Source organism: Barbus barbus, assembly GCF_936440315.1.
Source record: "Barbus barbus genome assembly, chromosome: 22".
Classification (NCBI taxonomy): domain Eukaryota; kingdom Metazoa; phylum Chordata; class Actinopteri; order Cypriniformes; family Cyprinidae; genus Barbus; species Barbus barbus.
The window spans coordinates 28,704,853-28,722,395 of NC_136750.1; the positions used below are offsets into that span (position 1 = coordinate 28,704,853).

Sequence of the window (17,543 nt, forward strand, 5' to 3'; positions counted from 1 at the left end):
GAAGTGTTATTTTTGGTGTATCGGGTCAGCTGGTGAGGGTGGAGTGCGGTTGGCATGTTGGCGTTGGGTTTGTTCTGCACTCATGTTGTGATGTCAGTCGGTCAGCCTCACTTCCTGCTTGGCTTGTTTCACGCTCCGCAGAACTCCAAGACCGTTTCTGAGACCCCCGCCGTGGCCACCGTCTCCGAGGATGAGGATGAGGATGAGGATGAGGATGAAGCCACGCCTCCACCCATCATCGCACCCCGTCCCGAACACACCAAATCTGTGAGTATTTACTTATATGGGGCAATGAGCAGTTGCTGAGGTGTTTTAAGCGTTTTCCAGGGTGTATATATTTTTTAAATACTAGTATACTTTTTTAATAATGAATTATTATTTATTTATTAAATAATTATTTAGAATAAATTTTTTAATTGTCTTTTATTTTAAAATTTTTCATTTGTGTAATTTTTAGTACATTTGTTTTTAAATATTACTATATAGTTTTAATTTTTTATTTATTTAATTTTTAGATTTAGTTTTAATTCAGTTTTGTTTTTTATTTCCACTTAGTAATTTTAGTGCTGCAACTTAAACTTATTGCAGTTAGTTGCCGAGGCAACAGTTCTAATTTCATTTGTTTTAAGTTTGAGGAATTTAAGAATTCTCTCGGTTATGCTCTCGGATTGAGTTCAATGTGCTTTATAGGTATGACAAAATTAGACTTTTTAAGTGCAAATAATAAAAAAATAAAATATTTTCTGTAAAATAAAATGCAAATACTCACTTTGAGATGTTGCCTTAAATGCTTACGGGAAATAAAAAAAAAATGAGTTAAGTTTATTTAGGCCTTATGTTTGGGTGGTTGCTAAGGTGTTTTGCGAGGTTGCTAGGTTATTTCTGTATTTTTTTTAAACATTTTTTATTTCATTTTTAGTTTTAGTTCAATTTAAGTTTTTATTTATTTCCGGTTAGTAATTTTAGTGCTTCAACTTAATTTTTTTTTTCTGTTGTTGTTTTTATTTGAATTTATTATTTTTTATTTTTTACATAATATCGTTATGTGCTTTGTGTATTTTTAATAGTATTTTATTATTTTTATTTTAGTTATTTTCTCACCTTTTTTTTGGGTAGTTGCCAGGTGGTTGCTAAGGAATTTTGCAAGGTTGCTAGGCAGTTTCTAAGTGTTTCCTGTGGTGTTTTTGATCTATTCTAAGTGGTTGCTAGGCAGTTGCTAATGTGTTCTGAGTGATTGTGAGATGGTTAGTAGCAGTTTTATTTTAGTGTTATTTATACACTAGTATGGTTTTTAATAATATTTGAATTAGCTTTTATTTAAATATTAATATTATTGATTTTTGTTTTTATTTTGTTCTTTTGTTTCAGTTTCGGTTGTGTTATTTATTTATTTATTCATTTCCAATTAGTAAATTTCACTCTTCGACTGAAACTTATTTCAAGTCAACATTTCTCATTTTAGTTATATTTTTTCATATTTTCATATTTTTTTTTTTTAAATCTAATATTTGTTTTATTTTATTTCAGCTGTATTTCAATTAACAAAATATTTTTAATAGATTTAGTTTGAATTAACGATAAGAATAATTAACGATAGATTGCTAGACAGACAGACATATAGTGGTTGTGGTGATTGGTTTCTAGGCGGTTGTTGAGTGTTTTAAGAGTTTCTCAGGGCATTGCTAAGGTATTGTGAGTAGTTGTGTGGTAGTTAGTAGGTTGTTGTGGTTGGTTAGGCAGGCAGTTCTGAGGTGTTTTCAGTGTTGTGGGTGTTGGCTGGCGGATACAGATCCAGTCTGGAATAATGAGTTTTCTGACTCTAGCCGCCTCCAAGCTAACCTGTAATTACCGAATAAATATGCATGTTTTCAGAGCAGCGGGTAGGTGCCTGGAGTTTTATTACAGGAGTGTGTGTGTGTGTCCCTTCATCTGTCTGGAGATCACTGGATCAGGCCTGGTGGGCTTCGAGGCGCCTGGATGATTAAAGGTGCTCCATCAGCACTCATTCATGTGTGGTTTTGATGTGAAGGGGTTTCACAATCATTAGGTCAGAGGAGATGAATGATGTCCTGTAATGTGTTCACATATACACACGATGCTGCTTTTTACGGCACAGGGCATGTAGGGCGTGTCTGTGAACTTTGAGCTCATACTACAGTGTTTACATATATACATACATATATATATATATATATATATATATATATACATATATATATATATATATACATATATACATATATATATATATATATACATATATATATATATATATACATATATATATATATATATATATACATATATATATATATATATACATATATATATATATATATACATATATATATATATACATACATATATATATATATACATATATATATATATATATACATATATATATATATATACATATATATATATATATATATATACATATATATATATATATATATATACATATATATATATATACATATACATATATATATATATACATATACATATATATATATATATATATATATATACATACATATATATATATATACATACATATATATATATATACATACATATATATATATATACATATATATATATATATATATATATATATATATATATATATATATATATATATATATATATATATATATATATATATACACATACAGTATTTTTAAAATATATATATACTTTTATATATATAAAAGTATAGCGCTTTTAACAATGCAAATTGTGTCAAAGCAGCTTTACATCGGCTTGATATCAAGCTGGGTGGCTTTATATCAACTTTACAGTATTTAGACGGGGAAATAGTTTGTTGAAATAGTGTCATTCTCCTCTGGCCAGACAAAATCAGCAGTTTAAATCTAGGCTAAAGCAGAATCAGATTGTGCAAAGGACTCATCTGGTTCCTGTGGTCTTGTCCCGATGGCTGTCTTGGAGACACGTTCTTCACTGGGGATCAGTCTCTGGGGCTCATCTAGGTGTCCTGGCTGTAGAGGTCATCTCTATGTGCTGATCCACCATCTGATCTGGATACGGACTGGATCCGGGTGGCTGCAGTGACCATCTGATCTAGATACAGTCTGGATCTGGGTGGCTACAGTGACCTCGGAATAAGAAAGAAACTGACTAATATTAGCATAGATTCCATTCTTCTAACGATGTAACAAGTACATCAGGTGTTTTGGGAAGTGTTCCCGGTTCTGGTTGACCTAATTAATGCAGCCTAACAATCCTTTAAACTCACAGAGTGTGTCTGCTTCCCGAATAGTGTTAGGTAGATTGTTCCAGAGTTTGAGCACTAAATAGGAAAATGATCAGTTGATTTTGATATTCTAGGTATTGTCAAATGGCCAGAGTTTTGAGATCGCAGCGGACGTGAAGGAGGTATAATGCGATAAGAGCTCACTCAAATACTGAGGTACCAAACCATTCAGGGCCTTATAGGTAATTAGCAAGACCTTCAAATGTATACGATTGTAATGAGGTTCAAATAGGACGAAGGACGAGGAAGTCAGGGGTGGCGAGCAAAGTCTTTTAATACTCCGAGGAGCAAACATGAAACAAAAAATAAACTGAAGTCAGGCTCTCTGCCTCTGGATTTCCAGCAAGACACAGACAAAACTCTCTGCTGGCACTCAGTCTCTCTCTCCCTCTCCCAGGTCTGCAGGGCGCTTTTCACTCATCTCTCTCCAATCACTGGAATTAGATACAGGTGTTAGTCATTATTCACTTGACCTCCTTTTTATCGCTTGTCTCTGCACCCGTTCTCCCGCTGCAGCCTTCACATTCCCATGCCCCCCTCGCCAAAACGATGTTTAATAGGGAGCCAGTGCAGTGTTGACAGAACCAAGCTAATGTGGTCATACTTCCTAGTGCTAGTAAGAACTGTAGCTGCTGCATTTTGAACCAGCTGGAGTTTGTTTATTAAATGTGCAGAGCAACCACCCAATAAAGCATTACAATAATCTAGCCTCGAGGTCACGAATGCATGAATTAATGTTTCTGCATTTGACATTGAGAGCATAGGCCGTAATTTAAATATATTTTTAAGATGGAAAAATTCAGTTTTACAAATGCTAGAAAAACATGTTTTTCGAAAGAAAGATTGCTATCAAAAAGTATGCCTAGGTTCCTAGCTGATGATGAAGAATTTACAGAGCAGCCGTCAAGTATTAGACAGTGATCTAGGTTATTACATAAAAAAGTTTTTGGTCCAATAATTAACACTAATTCTGTTTTTTCAGAATTTAGTAGTAAGAAATTGCTAGTCATCCAGTTTTTGATATCAACTATACATTCCATTAGTTTTGCAAATTGGTAAGTTTCATCAGGTCACGAAGAAATATAGAGCTGGGTATCACCAGCATAACAGTGAAAGCTAACACCATGTTTCCTAATGATATCTCCCAAGGGTAACATGTAAAGCGTGAAAAGTAAGGGGCCAAGTACAGAGCCTTGAGGTACTCCATACTGCGCTTGTGATCATGACACCTCTTCATTTATTGCCACAAATTGATGGTGGTCAGATAAGTACGATTTGAACCATCCCAGTGCACTTCCTCTAATGCCAACATAATTATCTAGTCTATTTAAAATAATGTTGTGGTCGATAGTGTCAAACGCGGCGCTAAGATCCAGTAGCACTAATAGAGAGATATGACCACGATCAGATGATAAAAGCAGGTCGTTTGTAACTCTAATGAGAGCAGTCTCAGTACTATGATATGGTCTAAAACCTGACTGGAAATCCTCACATATATCATTTTTCTCTAAGAAGGAACATAGTTGTGATGATACTACCTTTTCTAATATCTTTGACAGAAAAGGGAGATTTGAGATCGGTCTGTAATTAATTAATTCTTTGGGGACAAGTTGTGGTTTTTAATGAGAGGCTTAATAACAGCCAATTTGAAGGTTTTTGGGACATATCCTAATGACAATGATGAGTTAATAATATTCAGAAGAGGATCTATTACTTCTCGAAGCACCTCTCCTCGGAGCTTAGATGGAACAGGGTATAAAATACAGGTTGTTGATTGTTTATACAGTTCTTCATTTCCAATAGAAGAGAATGAGTGGAATTGTGCCTCAGGGGATCTATAGTGCACTATCTGATGCGATACTGTGGCTGACAGCTGCATGGTTACAATTTTATCTCTTATAGTTTCGATCTTGGAAGTAAAGTAGTTCATAAAGTCATTACTACTGCGCTGCTGGGTAATGTCTGCACCTGCTGATGTTATATTTTTTGTTAATTTAGCCACTGTATTAAATAAATACTTGGGGTTGTGTTTGTTTTCTTCTAAAAGAGACGTAAAGTAAGCAGATCTAGCAGTTTGTAATGCTTTGCTGTAGGATAGGGTACTTTCCCGCCAAGCAATATGAAATACCTATGTTTTTCTCCAGCTGCGCTCCATTTTCCGGGTTGCTCTCTGTAGGGCCCGAGTGTGCTCATTATACCACGGTGTTGGACTCTTTTCCTTAATCTTCCTTAAGCGTAAAGGAGCAACCGTATCTAAAGTGCTAGAAAAGTGAGAGTCAGTAGATTCTGTTACATCATCAAGTTGTTCTGAGCTATTGGATATGCTGAGGAATTTAGATACGTCAGGAAGATTATTTATAAATATGTGTATATGTATATATGTATGTGTGTGTGTTTAATGGGTTTTTCATTTTAGTTTTACACCTCATATTTTTTTATTTTATTACAGTTAGTTTTAATTTAATTGGTTTAATGTAAATTCAATTCAAATTAATTTTACATTAGTTTTAATTTAATAAGTTTTCAGTTAAGATTTAAATTTTTTATTTTTACTCCTATTTTAGTTTTTAGTTTAGTTTAGTTAGTTGCCAAGGCTGCATTTCCAATTTTCATTTAAGATTTTAAATTTTTAGTTTTACTCATTTTATTTTATTTTATTTGATAATTTTTTGTTTATTTTTAATTTATTTTATTTCAGCTTTGTTTCAGTTAACAAAAACAGTTTTAACAAATTTTAATAGTTTCAGTTCAGAATAAAACAGGTTAAAAATAAGGTTTGTCTCAGTTAAAAAAAAACTCTTCAGACAAATTTATTTTCATTTATGTCTTAATGTTGTGGTGAAGATGTCACTCTGTTCATACTGTACTGGTGTTTTATTAACCCTTCGCACTGTTCTGAGGTTAGTAGTAAAGAACTGCACTCTCTGTGAATGTGTGTGATGCTGATCCTGGCTCCTCTGAGCGAGTATCAGGATGGACGCTGCTGTACACAGTTTCCATGGAGTCACTGTAATGAATCAACATCTGACTGCACACTTCAGTTCTTTGGCTGCTTGTTTATGCTCTTTTTTTTGTCTCCAAAATGAATTAAAGAACACAAGCCCAACCCCATCGTTGTAAAGTAATCTTCTAAGAAAAGAGCAGGAAACTTAATTTGCGTCAGATTAAGCACAGAGGCTCCAGAGAGCAGAAATCTTGAGGGTTTTGTTCAGTTTGTGATGGTCTGAGGACAGAATTATATTCACTTGAGTCACTTCAGACCGAGCTGTGCTGGAATCCGTGTTTTATTGTGTCTGTGGGTACCAGCCGGCCGGTCCTTTCCCAGAATGTCTTGTGAATCATCCATCGCTCCGTTTGGGCCCCATGTGGTCTGATACTGTGTGTCCGAGTGGTTAAACATCTGGACTGGAAACTAAGGAAACCATTATTTTATATATGTAGTTTATTTGTTTAATATATCTACGCACACACATGTATATATATGTGTGTGTGTGTGCGCGCGCATATTTTTGTGTGTGTGTATCTGTGTATATATATATATATATATATATATATATATATATATATACACACTGAACAAAATTATAAACGCAACACTTGTTTTTGCCCCCATTTTTCATGAGCTGAACTCAAAGATCTAAGACTTTTTCTATGTACACAAAAGGCCTATTTCTCTCAGAAGTGCTGTCAAACAATTAATCGCGATTAATCGCACCCGAAATAAGTTTTTGTTTACATAATATATGTGTGTGCACTATGTATATTTATTATGACCGTTATATATAAATACGCACACATACAGTATATATTTTGGAAATATTTACTTATATTTACATGTATATATTTATATTCATATAATTTATATTATATATAAATATATTTCATATGTAAACATAACATATTTTTCTTAAATGTATACATGCATGTGTATTTATATATACATAATTAATATGCACAGTATACACACATCTATTATGTAAACAAAAACCTTTATTTTGGATGCTATTAATCGTTTGACAGCACTAATATATATATGTTTGTTTTATTTTTCTACTTTTATTTTTAATTTTATTTCACACTCTTTATTATATATTGTTTTTATTCTATAATTTTATTATATATTAATTTCCTTAATATTTGTATTTTATAAATATAAATTTAATTATTTATATTTATCATTTATTTTTTCACTTTTTTAAATTTATTTAATCTATTTATTTTACTTTACATTTTAATGTATTTAATTTCATTTTATTTCATCCGCTGCTAATATAACACGTCTCCACCCCGCAGATCTACACGCGCTCCGTTATTGACCCTCTTCCTCCTCCGCTCTCCACCAAAGACGCCGCTACATCGCCCATCAATAACGCGGCCGCTGACGGCGGCAGTCCCATCCCGACACCCTCCACCACCTCCGCCACAGCCAGCACCACCAACACCAACTCCAACACCCCTCCACCCTCCACCCCACAAAACACAGACAAAACACGCAAGAAGAAGATGACCGATGAGGAGATACTCGAGAAACTGCGTAAGTGTTCACACCTCAAACCTTCAAGGGTCAGAAGTCATGTTTGTGTTTCTAGAGCCCATTGTGAGTGATATACAGTACCGTTCAAAGTTTTGGGGTCAGTAACATTATTTTATATAAGAAATTAATACTTTTATTCAGCATGGATGCATTAAATTGATCAAAAGTGACAGTAAAGATATTTATAATGTTACAAAAGTTTTCAAATAAATGCTGTTCTTTTGAACTTTCTATTCATCAAAGAATCCCGAAAAATAATATGCATCACGGTCTCCTCAAAAATATAAAGCAGAACCAACTGTTTTCAACATTGCTAATAATCAGAAATGTTTCTTGAGCAGCAAACCAGCATATTAGAATGATTTCTGAAGGATCATGCGACTTTGATCACAGAAATAAATTACATTTTACTATATAGTCACACAGAAAACACTTATGTTCATTTATAATAATGTCACATTTTTACTCCATTTTTACTAAACAGTTTTGATCAAATAAATGCAACCTTGGCGAGAAGAGACTTCTTTACAACCCCAAAGTTTTGATTAGTGTATCTTAGAAAAGTGGCAGATGTCAATAATAAAATATGTATTAATGATACATTTATATTCGATTTAGAGCGTTTTATTTAGTCTGTGCTAGTTTTATGTCTCTCTTCAGGTCTCTTTTTCTCCTCATGTGATATAATAATTTATATACAAATCAATATTTCATGTCCAATTATTTATTTAGTAAGAAGCCCTGTAATAAGCAGGATAATGTGCAGTCAGCAAGACATTATTGCTAAATAAACCCCAGATCACCCCGTCAAGGTTTATTTTATGTTAATGTCCGGCTGACTGCACATTATTCCTGACATATCAAATATGTATAACGTGTTTATTTTATAGAGAAACTCAAACCTGCTTGTATCTCTTGATTGAGTCGTTCATGCAATGCTTTTTTTTGTTGTTGCATTATTTAGCTGTCATTATTGTTTTGTTTTACATGCATTGTTATTGTTTAGCATGATATGATTGGCAGTCATTTAGTTTGAGCTGCTGTAGAGATGCATGACTTTCTAAGAACCTGTATCTTATTAAAAACCCCATGCGCTCCAGACGTGCTCAGATCGCCCTCAGCTGGTAAGAACGGGATGCTGCTGCAGTCATCCAGTGTGTCTCTGTCACCTCAGGCCCCTCTCGGCCAAAGATTTGTCATCCTCCATTTAAAACGTCCGTTCATCAATAGTTGCTGGGTTACAAAATGAAGACATTTCTGTCTTTCCCTGAATTTAAGACCCCCGGCCTCCTTCCTTTCTGTGTTTTCCCAGCCTCCGTCACCTCACTGCCTTTAAATCTGCCTTTTCCTAAAGGTTTAGAGTCCTTTTCCTCCCCCCTTCTCTCTCTCTCTCTCTCTCTCTCTCTCATCGCTCAACTTGTTTTGATTGGAAACGATCGTTTGCATGTGTGGGGGCTGAAGTCTGGTCTCGGTTCATGAGTGTTTGAGTAACTGAGACGATCGAGTCTTATAGCTGAGCATCTCTTCTTATATGTGACCACTGTGAGAGCAACGATTCAGTTTATCCTCACAATCTCCAGCTGCTTGGTTTGGCAAAAATTATATTACATTTATTTTGACAAGCATTTGCATCCATTTCAAACCGCAACATGATATATATTTAACAAAAGGCATGATAATAGACTAAAAGAACATTTGAAAAGAACTAGCAAGCGATGCCTGTTGTGAAGCAACAGAGACGACTGACAATGTGACGGAGTTGAGCAGAGCTAATGTATATTTCATACACATTTGGAACCCAGCTACTTTGATAAAATAAAATATAAAATAAAATGATAAAAATGAAATGAATATAAAATTAAATAAAAGCAACCTATAATATTATTGCAATAATACAGTTTTGTTTACCTGTAAAATATACATTTTTTAAAAATATAATCCTTAAAGGAAAAGATATGTAGAGACAATTGTTTACTCTGTAATTGCTAGTAAATTTTTACAATAAATTGCAAAGAAATAGCAAGTAACACATTGAATTAAATTAGAAATGTTTGATCTAGAAAGACTTCTATTTTCATTCTCAGTAATCAAGGTTTTTAACAGTATAATAATATTTATTAATTTATTTGTTATATGCTATTTTATGTAATTTCATTTTAAATTTTGCTTATGCATTAAGGCAGTTTGCTTAATCTTTGAGCTTTTATTTTGCCAGATTTTTTTATTTTATTTAATTCAACACCTCCGTTGCACAAGGTCATATCAGATTATAAATTCGATTAGTTGTGCAGCTCTTTCACAAACCCTGAAACACTACATTTTCATTCTTCTTTTTTGTCTTTTAAACAGCTGCCTTTTTGTCTGCCTGCGTCTCTTAAGTTTTCATTTTTTGTAGTGTTTCTTACCTCTTAAAATAACGTGTGACCTTCACTCCACAGGAAGTATAGTCAGCGTGGGCGACCCGAAAAAGAAGTACACGCGATTTGAGAAGATTGGCCAGGGGTGAGATTAATGATGGATGTCTTATTTATGCTAAATCCCCCAAAAATCTTTAAACTATCCTCATCTTCATTTTCTTCCCTCATCAGGGCGTCTGGAACGGTCTACACAGCCATAGACATCGCCACAGGACAAGAGGTGAGATTCTGGTGCCAGCCGATAACGTTTCTCAATGTTTCTCACACATATGTCACATAGACATGCGTTTTCTTCAGGAAGAGTGTGCACTATGACACTATAACATTTCTTCATGGATGTTAAAGCAACATTCAGTACCTGCATGACATATTATTGCATGTGTTAAATCATGTGTGTGCAACAAATATAATGCTTAAAATGAATACTTACCAAGCACCACTAATAAGGCAACCATCACTATTATTATTACTGACCAGTGGGCTAATGATTTTAGCAACTTATTGTGTAAAATAATGAGAATATATTTAGAGAATATTTTTAGGTTTAGTTAAGTTCCAAATGCAACAGCATTAAATTATTTACTACTACTACAAACATTATATATATCATTATATATTATGTGACACATTATATAATTTTCAAACTTGCATGCACCATTGTTAGGCAGTCCAGTTAACCCTTTATCCAGTAAGACTCCACCTAGCAACTGTTTTAGACACCCTAGCAACCGCGTAGCAATGTCCTTTTACCACCCAAACACCCTCTTTATTAACTTTAGCTATTATATTTTGCACATTTTCTGAAACATGAATGGCAAATACGCCATTTGGCAGCATTTTGTGTCCATTTGGAGAACTGGAGATATCGATGATCTTTTCAGCATCCACATGCTCTTCAACTCTCGTCATCATTAACGTGCTTCCGACGGACACTTCGACATTCTCCTGATCGATGGCAATGAATCAGGGGATGCAGGAGGGAAACGACATGTGATATTGATCTGATGACATTCCTCAGAGCTGAACCTGAACCTGCACACACACACAGACACACACACACACACACACACACACACACAGAGCTAATCTCAAAGCCAATGCTCACTCATGTTAATGGAGCCAGATACTCTCTGATTCATCGTCAAGTGTGTCTGAAAGCTTTTATGGTTGGTCTCTCAGGTGGCCATCAAACAGATGAACCTACAGCAGCAGCCCAAGAAAGAGCTGATCATCAACGAGATCTTAGTCATGAGGGAAAACAAGAACCCCAACATCGTCAATTACCTGGACAGGTCAGTTCATTAGATAAAGCTTTTTCCTAATCAGTATTTAGTCTTATTTTCCTGTAAAAAATATTTCATTTTAATTATTTTTACACGTATAAAAATATATTTAATTTTTATAATAAAAAGAGATATGCATTTTTTTTCCTCTCTGAGAAAATACTTTTGAATTCGCTTTATTTTTCATTTCTTTTATCTTTTTTATTTTTCAGTTATATTTTCTTATTTTTTAATTATGCAAATATATATATATATATATATATATATATATATATATATATATATATATATCCACACACACACACACTCACCGGCCACTTTATTAGGTACACCTGTTCAATTGCTTGGTAACACAAATTGCTAATCAGCCAATCACATGGCAGCAACTAAATGCATTTAGGCATCTAGATGTGGTGAAGACGACTTGCTGAAGTTCAAACCGAGCATCAGAATGGGGAAGAAAGGGGATTTAAGTGACTTTGATCGTGGAATGGTTGTTGGTGCCAGACGGGCTGGTCTGAGTATTTCAAAAACTGCTGATCTACTGGGATTTTCACACACAACCATCTCTAGGGTTTACAGAGAATGGTCCGAAAAAGAGAAAATATCCAGAGAGCGGCAGTTGTGTAATACAACGTTGCTGACCATGTCCATCCCTTATTAACTACAGTGTACCCATCTTCTGATGGCTACTTCCAGCAGGATAATGTACCATGTCACAAAGCTCAAATCATCTCAGACTGGTTTCTTGAACATGGCAATGAGTTGACTTTACTCAAATGGCCTCCACAGTCACCAGATCACAATCCAATAGAGCACCTTTGGGATGTGGTGGAACGGGAGATTCACATCATGGACGTGCAGCCGACAAATCTGCAGCAACTGCGTGATGCTATCATATTAATATGGACCACAATCTCTGAGGAATGTTTCCAACACCTTGTTGAATCTATGCCACGAAGAATTAAAGCAGTTCTGAAGGAAAAAGGGGGTCCAACCTGGTACTAGCAAGGTGTACCTAATAAAGTGGCCAGTGAGTGTGTGTGTGTCTATGTGTATAAATATATCCCTCTATATATATGTGTGTGTGTGTGTGTGTGTGTGTGTGTGTGTGTATGTATGTATGTATGTATATATATATGCTTTTTTTTTATAGCTTCTGTTATGTTCTTTCATAATTTTTTAAAATTTATATTTTGTTGTATTTTTATTATATTTTTATTTGCTTTTATTCTTTAACTTTCTATTTTATTTTAAACTACTTTTCTTTTTCGTGTATTTTTAATCCTTTTTTTTTTTGGTTTAAGCACAAACTTTGCAAACTTTCCAAAATCTGCTCAACTATGCGCAAGTCAAGAAAAGGAATACATTTAAAATGATAATGAATAAAAATAAAAACAATTTAAAATATATTTTCTTTCAAAACAAGTGATCTTATGATCTAAAACAATTTAGTTTCTAAAGATAACAAAAATCAAATGAATATGAATCTGTAATAAAAAAAGTCTCTCAAAAAAAAAATTTAGGAGATCTTTCCACCAAGCACTATTGTGGTGACAGCATCTCAGTCATTTTCCTGTTGACTCTGATGTGTTTCTGTGTCCATGGGGAATTTCTCCACGTCTGCACCAATAAAAGCAGGAGGGTCCAGTGATTCTGTTGTCACGGTGATGCTGCTGCATCACTCAGCGATGTGGCGTGTGTTGACGATGCACTCTTGTTGCCGTAGTTACCTGGTGGGGGACGAGCTGTGGGTGGTGATGGAGTATCTGGCCGGAGGCTCCCTGACAGACGTGGTGACGGAGACATGTATGGATGAAGCGCAGATCGCCGCCGTCTGTCGGGAAGTGAGTGTGCAACTCTTCTAATTCTGCGGAGCTGCTGTGCTGTCTAGCTGCTTACTAAAACAGTCTCCTAAGTGAAACAGAACCTCACAAGTGAATGATTTGGAACGCTCTGCATAGGAAACTCGCCAAAAGCATTCCTTAATTATAAAGACTCTGTTAATTCCAATAGAGTTTGATGCCATTAAACCGAGCTACAAAATGCTTTAATAAACATAAAAATACACAGCACACACAAATATTGAGTAAAATAGCTAATTTTTAACTGCTGAATTTAAATTTTCTGAAATAGATACTCAATACAACTATATTTAGTATATACTGAATATAATCAACTTTTCTCCCTACGGCATTTTATTCTCTGAGCTAGTTTGCTGTGTGTGTGTATGTGTGTATATATATATATATATATATATATGTATGTATATACACTGAACAAAATTATAAACGCAACACTTGTTTTTGCCCCCATTTTTCATGAGCTGAACTCAAAGATCTAAGACTTTTTCTATGTACACAAAAGGCCTGTTTCTCTCAAATATTGTTCACAAATCTGTCTAAATCTGTGTTAGTGAGCACTTCTCCTTTGCCGAGATAATCCATCCACCTCACAGGTGTGGCATATCAAGAAGCTGATTAGACAGCATGATTATTGCACAGGTGTGCCTTAGGCTGGACACAATAAAAGGCCACTCTAAAATGTGCAGTTTTATCACACAGCACAATGCCACAGATGTCGAAAGTTTTTTTATCACACACACACACACACACACACACACACACACACACACACACACACACATACACATGTATAAAACTATCTTAAACTACTTCAACTAAAATTAAAACTGAAAATATGAACGTTAATGCTAATTCAGAATTTGAATATATACTATAATAGTATATAGATAACACTGTATAAACACTACTAAAACTCAATTCAAAAACTTAAAAAAAAAACTCTAAATAAATTATAGCTAAATAGAAATATCTACAAATAAATAAAAATGACAGAAACACATAAAATACTGAAACTTAAACCAAAATAAAAAAATAAATATAAAAGCTAATTCAAAATATGAATAAATAATATTATGTAAATTATACTATATAGTAAGATTAAGTAATAAAATTGGTTATTAAAATGAAATGACTAAAACTGAAATAAAAATTATAGTGTTGTGTGGAACAAACATAAAATACTAAATAAAAATAAATTGCAGCTGAATAGAAAAAAGGGGCTTGTTAATACAAAATATCCAGTTATTACCAATATACAATTAAAAGAGAAGACAGCTCTCTGTAATAATTTCAGACTTTATTGTAGATGTTTTGATAGAATTGCTGATATATGAACACATTGCTGATAATAATGTACATTTTGATATTTACCTGTTCCTTTCACAGCAAACCCTTTTTTATTTGGTACTATGTCCTGAAATTTCTTGATATACCTCATCTTCTATGATTTGCAATTAAGATAAATTAATTAAATAAATAATAGATTGATGATGTCTCATCTTTAATGGAAGTATAAGTATTACACATTTAATTTAATATTATACAGCATTAATCTATATTATATACTAATAAACAACTCATTTAGAACATTTATATTACCTTTTTTTTTTTTTTTTTACTATTTATAGGTCTACTATTAAATTTGGTTTTAATAAAATATTATAAATATGATGTGTTTTAGATTACTAGGATCAACTAAGACAAGTGATTATAATGGAAAATATACAGGTCCTTTTCAAAAAATTAGCATATTGTGATAAAGTTCATTATTTTCTGTAATGTACTGATAAACATTAGACTTTCATATATTTTAGATTCATTACAACACAACTGAAGTAGTTCAAGCCTTTTATTGTTTTAATATTGATGATTTTGGCATACAGCTCATGAAAACCCAAAATTCCTATCTCAAAAAATTAGCATATTTCATCCGACCAATAAAAGAAAAGGGTTTTTAATACAAAAAAAGTCAACCTTCAAATAATTATGTTCAGTTATGCACTCAATACTTGGTCGGGAATCCTTTTGCAGAAATGACTGCTTCAATGCGGCGTGGCATGGAGGCAATCAGCCTGTGGCACTGCTGAGGTGTTATGGAGGCCCAGGATGCTTCGATAGCGGCCTTAAGCTCATCCAGAGTGTTGGGTCTTGCGTCTCTCAACTTTCTCTTCACAATATCCCACAGATTCTCTATGGGGTTCAGGTCAGGAGAGTTGGCAGGCCAATTGAGCACAGTAATACCATGGTCAGTAAACCATTTACCAGTGGTTTTGGCACTGTGAGCAGGTGCCAGGTCGTGCTGAAAAATGAAATCATCTCCATAAAGCTTTTCAGCAGATGGAAGCATGAAGTGCTCCAAAATCTCCTGATAGCTAGCTGCATTGACCCTGCCCTTGATAAAACACAGTGGACCAACACCAGCATCACTGACTGTGGGTACTTGACACTGGACTTCAGGCATTTTGGCATTTCCCTCTCCCCAGTCTTCCTCCAGACTCTGGCACCTTGATTTCCGAATGACATGCAAAATTTGCAGTGCTGCTTCTCTGTAGCCCAGGTCAGGCGCTTCTGCCGCTGTTTCTGGTTCAAAAGTGGCTTGACCTGGGGAATGCGGCACCTGTAGCCCATTTCCTGCACACGCCTGTACACGGTGGCTCTGGATGTTTCTACTCCAGACTCAGTCCACTGCTTCCGCAGGTCCCCCAAGGTCTGGAATCGGTCCTTCTCCACAATCTTCCTCAGGGTCCGGTCACCTCTTCTCGTTGTGCTGCGTTTTCTGCCACACTTTTTCCTTCCCACAGACTTCCCACTGAGGTGCCTTGATACAGCACTCTGGGAACAGCCTATTCGTTCAGAAATTTCTTTCTGTGTCTTACCCTCTTGCTTGAGGGTGTCAATGATGGCCTTCTGGACAGCAGTCAGGTCGGCAGTCTTACCCATGATTGCGGTTTTGAGTAATGAACCAGGCTGGGAGTTTTTAAAAGCCTCAGGAATCTTTTGCAGGTGTTTAGAGTTAATTAGTTGATTCAGATGATTAGATTAATAGCTCGTTTAGAGAACCTTTTCATGATATGCTAATTTTTTGAGATAGGAATTTTGGGTTTTCATGAGCTGTATGCCAAAATCATCAATATTAAAACAATAAAAGGCTTGAACTACTTCAGTTGTGTTGTAATGAATCTAAAATATATGAAAGTCTAATGTTTATCAGTACATTACAGAAAATAATGAACTTTATCACAATATGCTAATTTTTTGAAAAGGACCTGTACTTAATTACAAGAATTAAAGTGTGAAAAACGGCAAAATATTCTATATGATGATTTAGCTGCTGGCTTGCTGGATTCATGTTAGCAATGTTGAACTGCCTTTAGCAGCCTCCCTTCGCTCTTTCTCTCTCTGTCGTCTTTTTTGTGAAGGCATTTCTATTTTTTTTTTTTTTTCTACAAAGTGCCAACAACAGCAAATTTGGTGTTATTAATATTACATCTGATTGGGTTAAATCATTTGATTAGACATTCTAATTCTAAGAATGTGGATATTTTGAACAAGTTGTTAGCACTTTTATAAGGTCTTATATAAGGCAGCGTAGCGGGCGAGAAAACACAGAGCATATTATTATTACATATTATACCCGAAGAGGGGCAGTGGCTCTAGCCCCTGGGCCACCCCCCTGAACCCGGCCCTGCTGAAACATGCATGCTTTCATTTGCTTTATTAACTCTGTTGTTCTTCTCCATGCAGTGTCTCCAAGCGCTGGAGTTTCTGCACTCCAGTCAGGTCATTCACAGAGACATCAAGAGCGACAACATTCTGCTGGGGATGGATGGCTCGGTCAAACTCAGTGAGTTTTTTTTTTCTTTCCATTTACTTAATCAGAGACAAATGTACATTAATAATACATACAATAAGGCAAATGCACCAGATTTAGCCAACACTGGCTAATTTTCATCCGTAGTCCCTTTTGGTTGGTGTTAAGGACAGGAAGAAAATATAAACAAAAAAATATTAATGCACCAAATTAAGAACAAGAAGAAAATATGAGAGCAGAAGAAAAAATTAAACTAAGAATATTGAAACAGACTACCATACCATATCCATAAATCACTATAAATGATCACAATTTTGATGGGTCAATAACCATATCTTCAGCTTTTCGAGAAA

General features: G+C 34.6%; 1 protein-coding gene across 2 annotated transcripts in view; it reads left to right on the plus strand.

Annotated features, from left to right (window-relative positions):
* LOC306888330 (serine/threonine-protein kinase PAK 1-like) overlaps window positions 1–17,543 on the plus strand; it is a 57,359-nt gene that overhangs the window by 35,252 nt on the left and 4,564 nt on the right. For both annotated transcript variants that reach the window (XM_079446546.1, XM_079446547.1), the window contains exons 6-12: window positions 142–267; window positions 7,574–7,814; window positions 10,253–10,316; window positions 10,403–10,451; window positions 11,411–11,523; window positions 13,244–13,361; window positions 17,124–17,223. In XM_079446546.1, coding sequence (XP_079302672.1) covers window positions 142–267; window positions 7,574–7,814; window positions 10,253–10,316; window positions 10,403–10,451; window positions 11,411–11,523; window positions 13,244–13,361; window positions 17,124–17,223 — 811 coding nt within the window. The remainder of the gene's footprint in view (window positions 1–141; window positions 268–7,573; window positions 7,815–10,252; window positions 10,317–10,402; window positions 10,452–11,410; window positions 11,524–13,243; window positions 13,362–17,123; window positions 17,224–17,543) is intronic.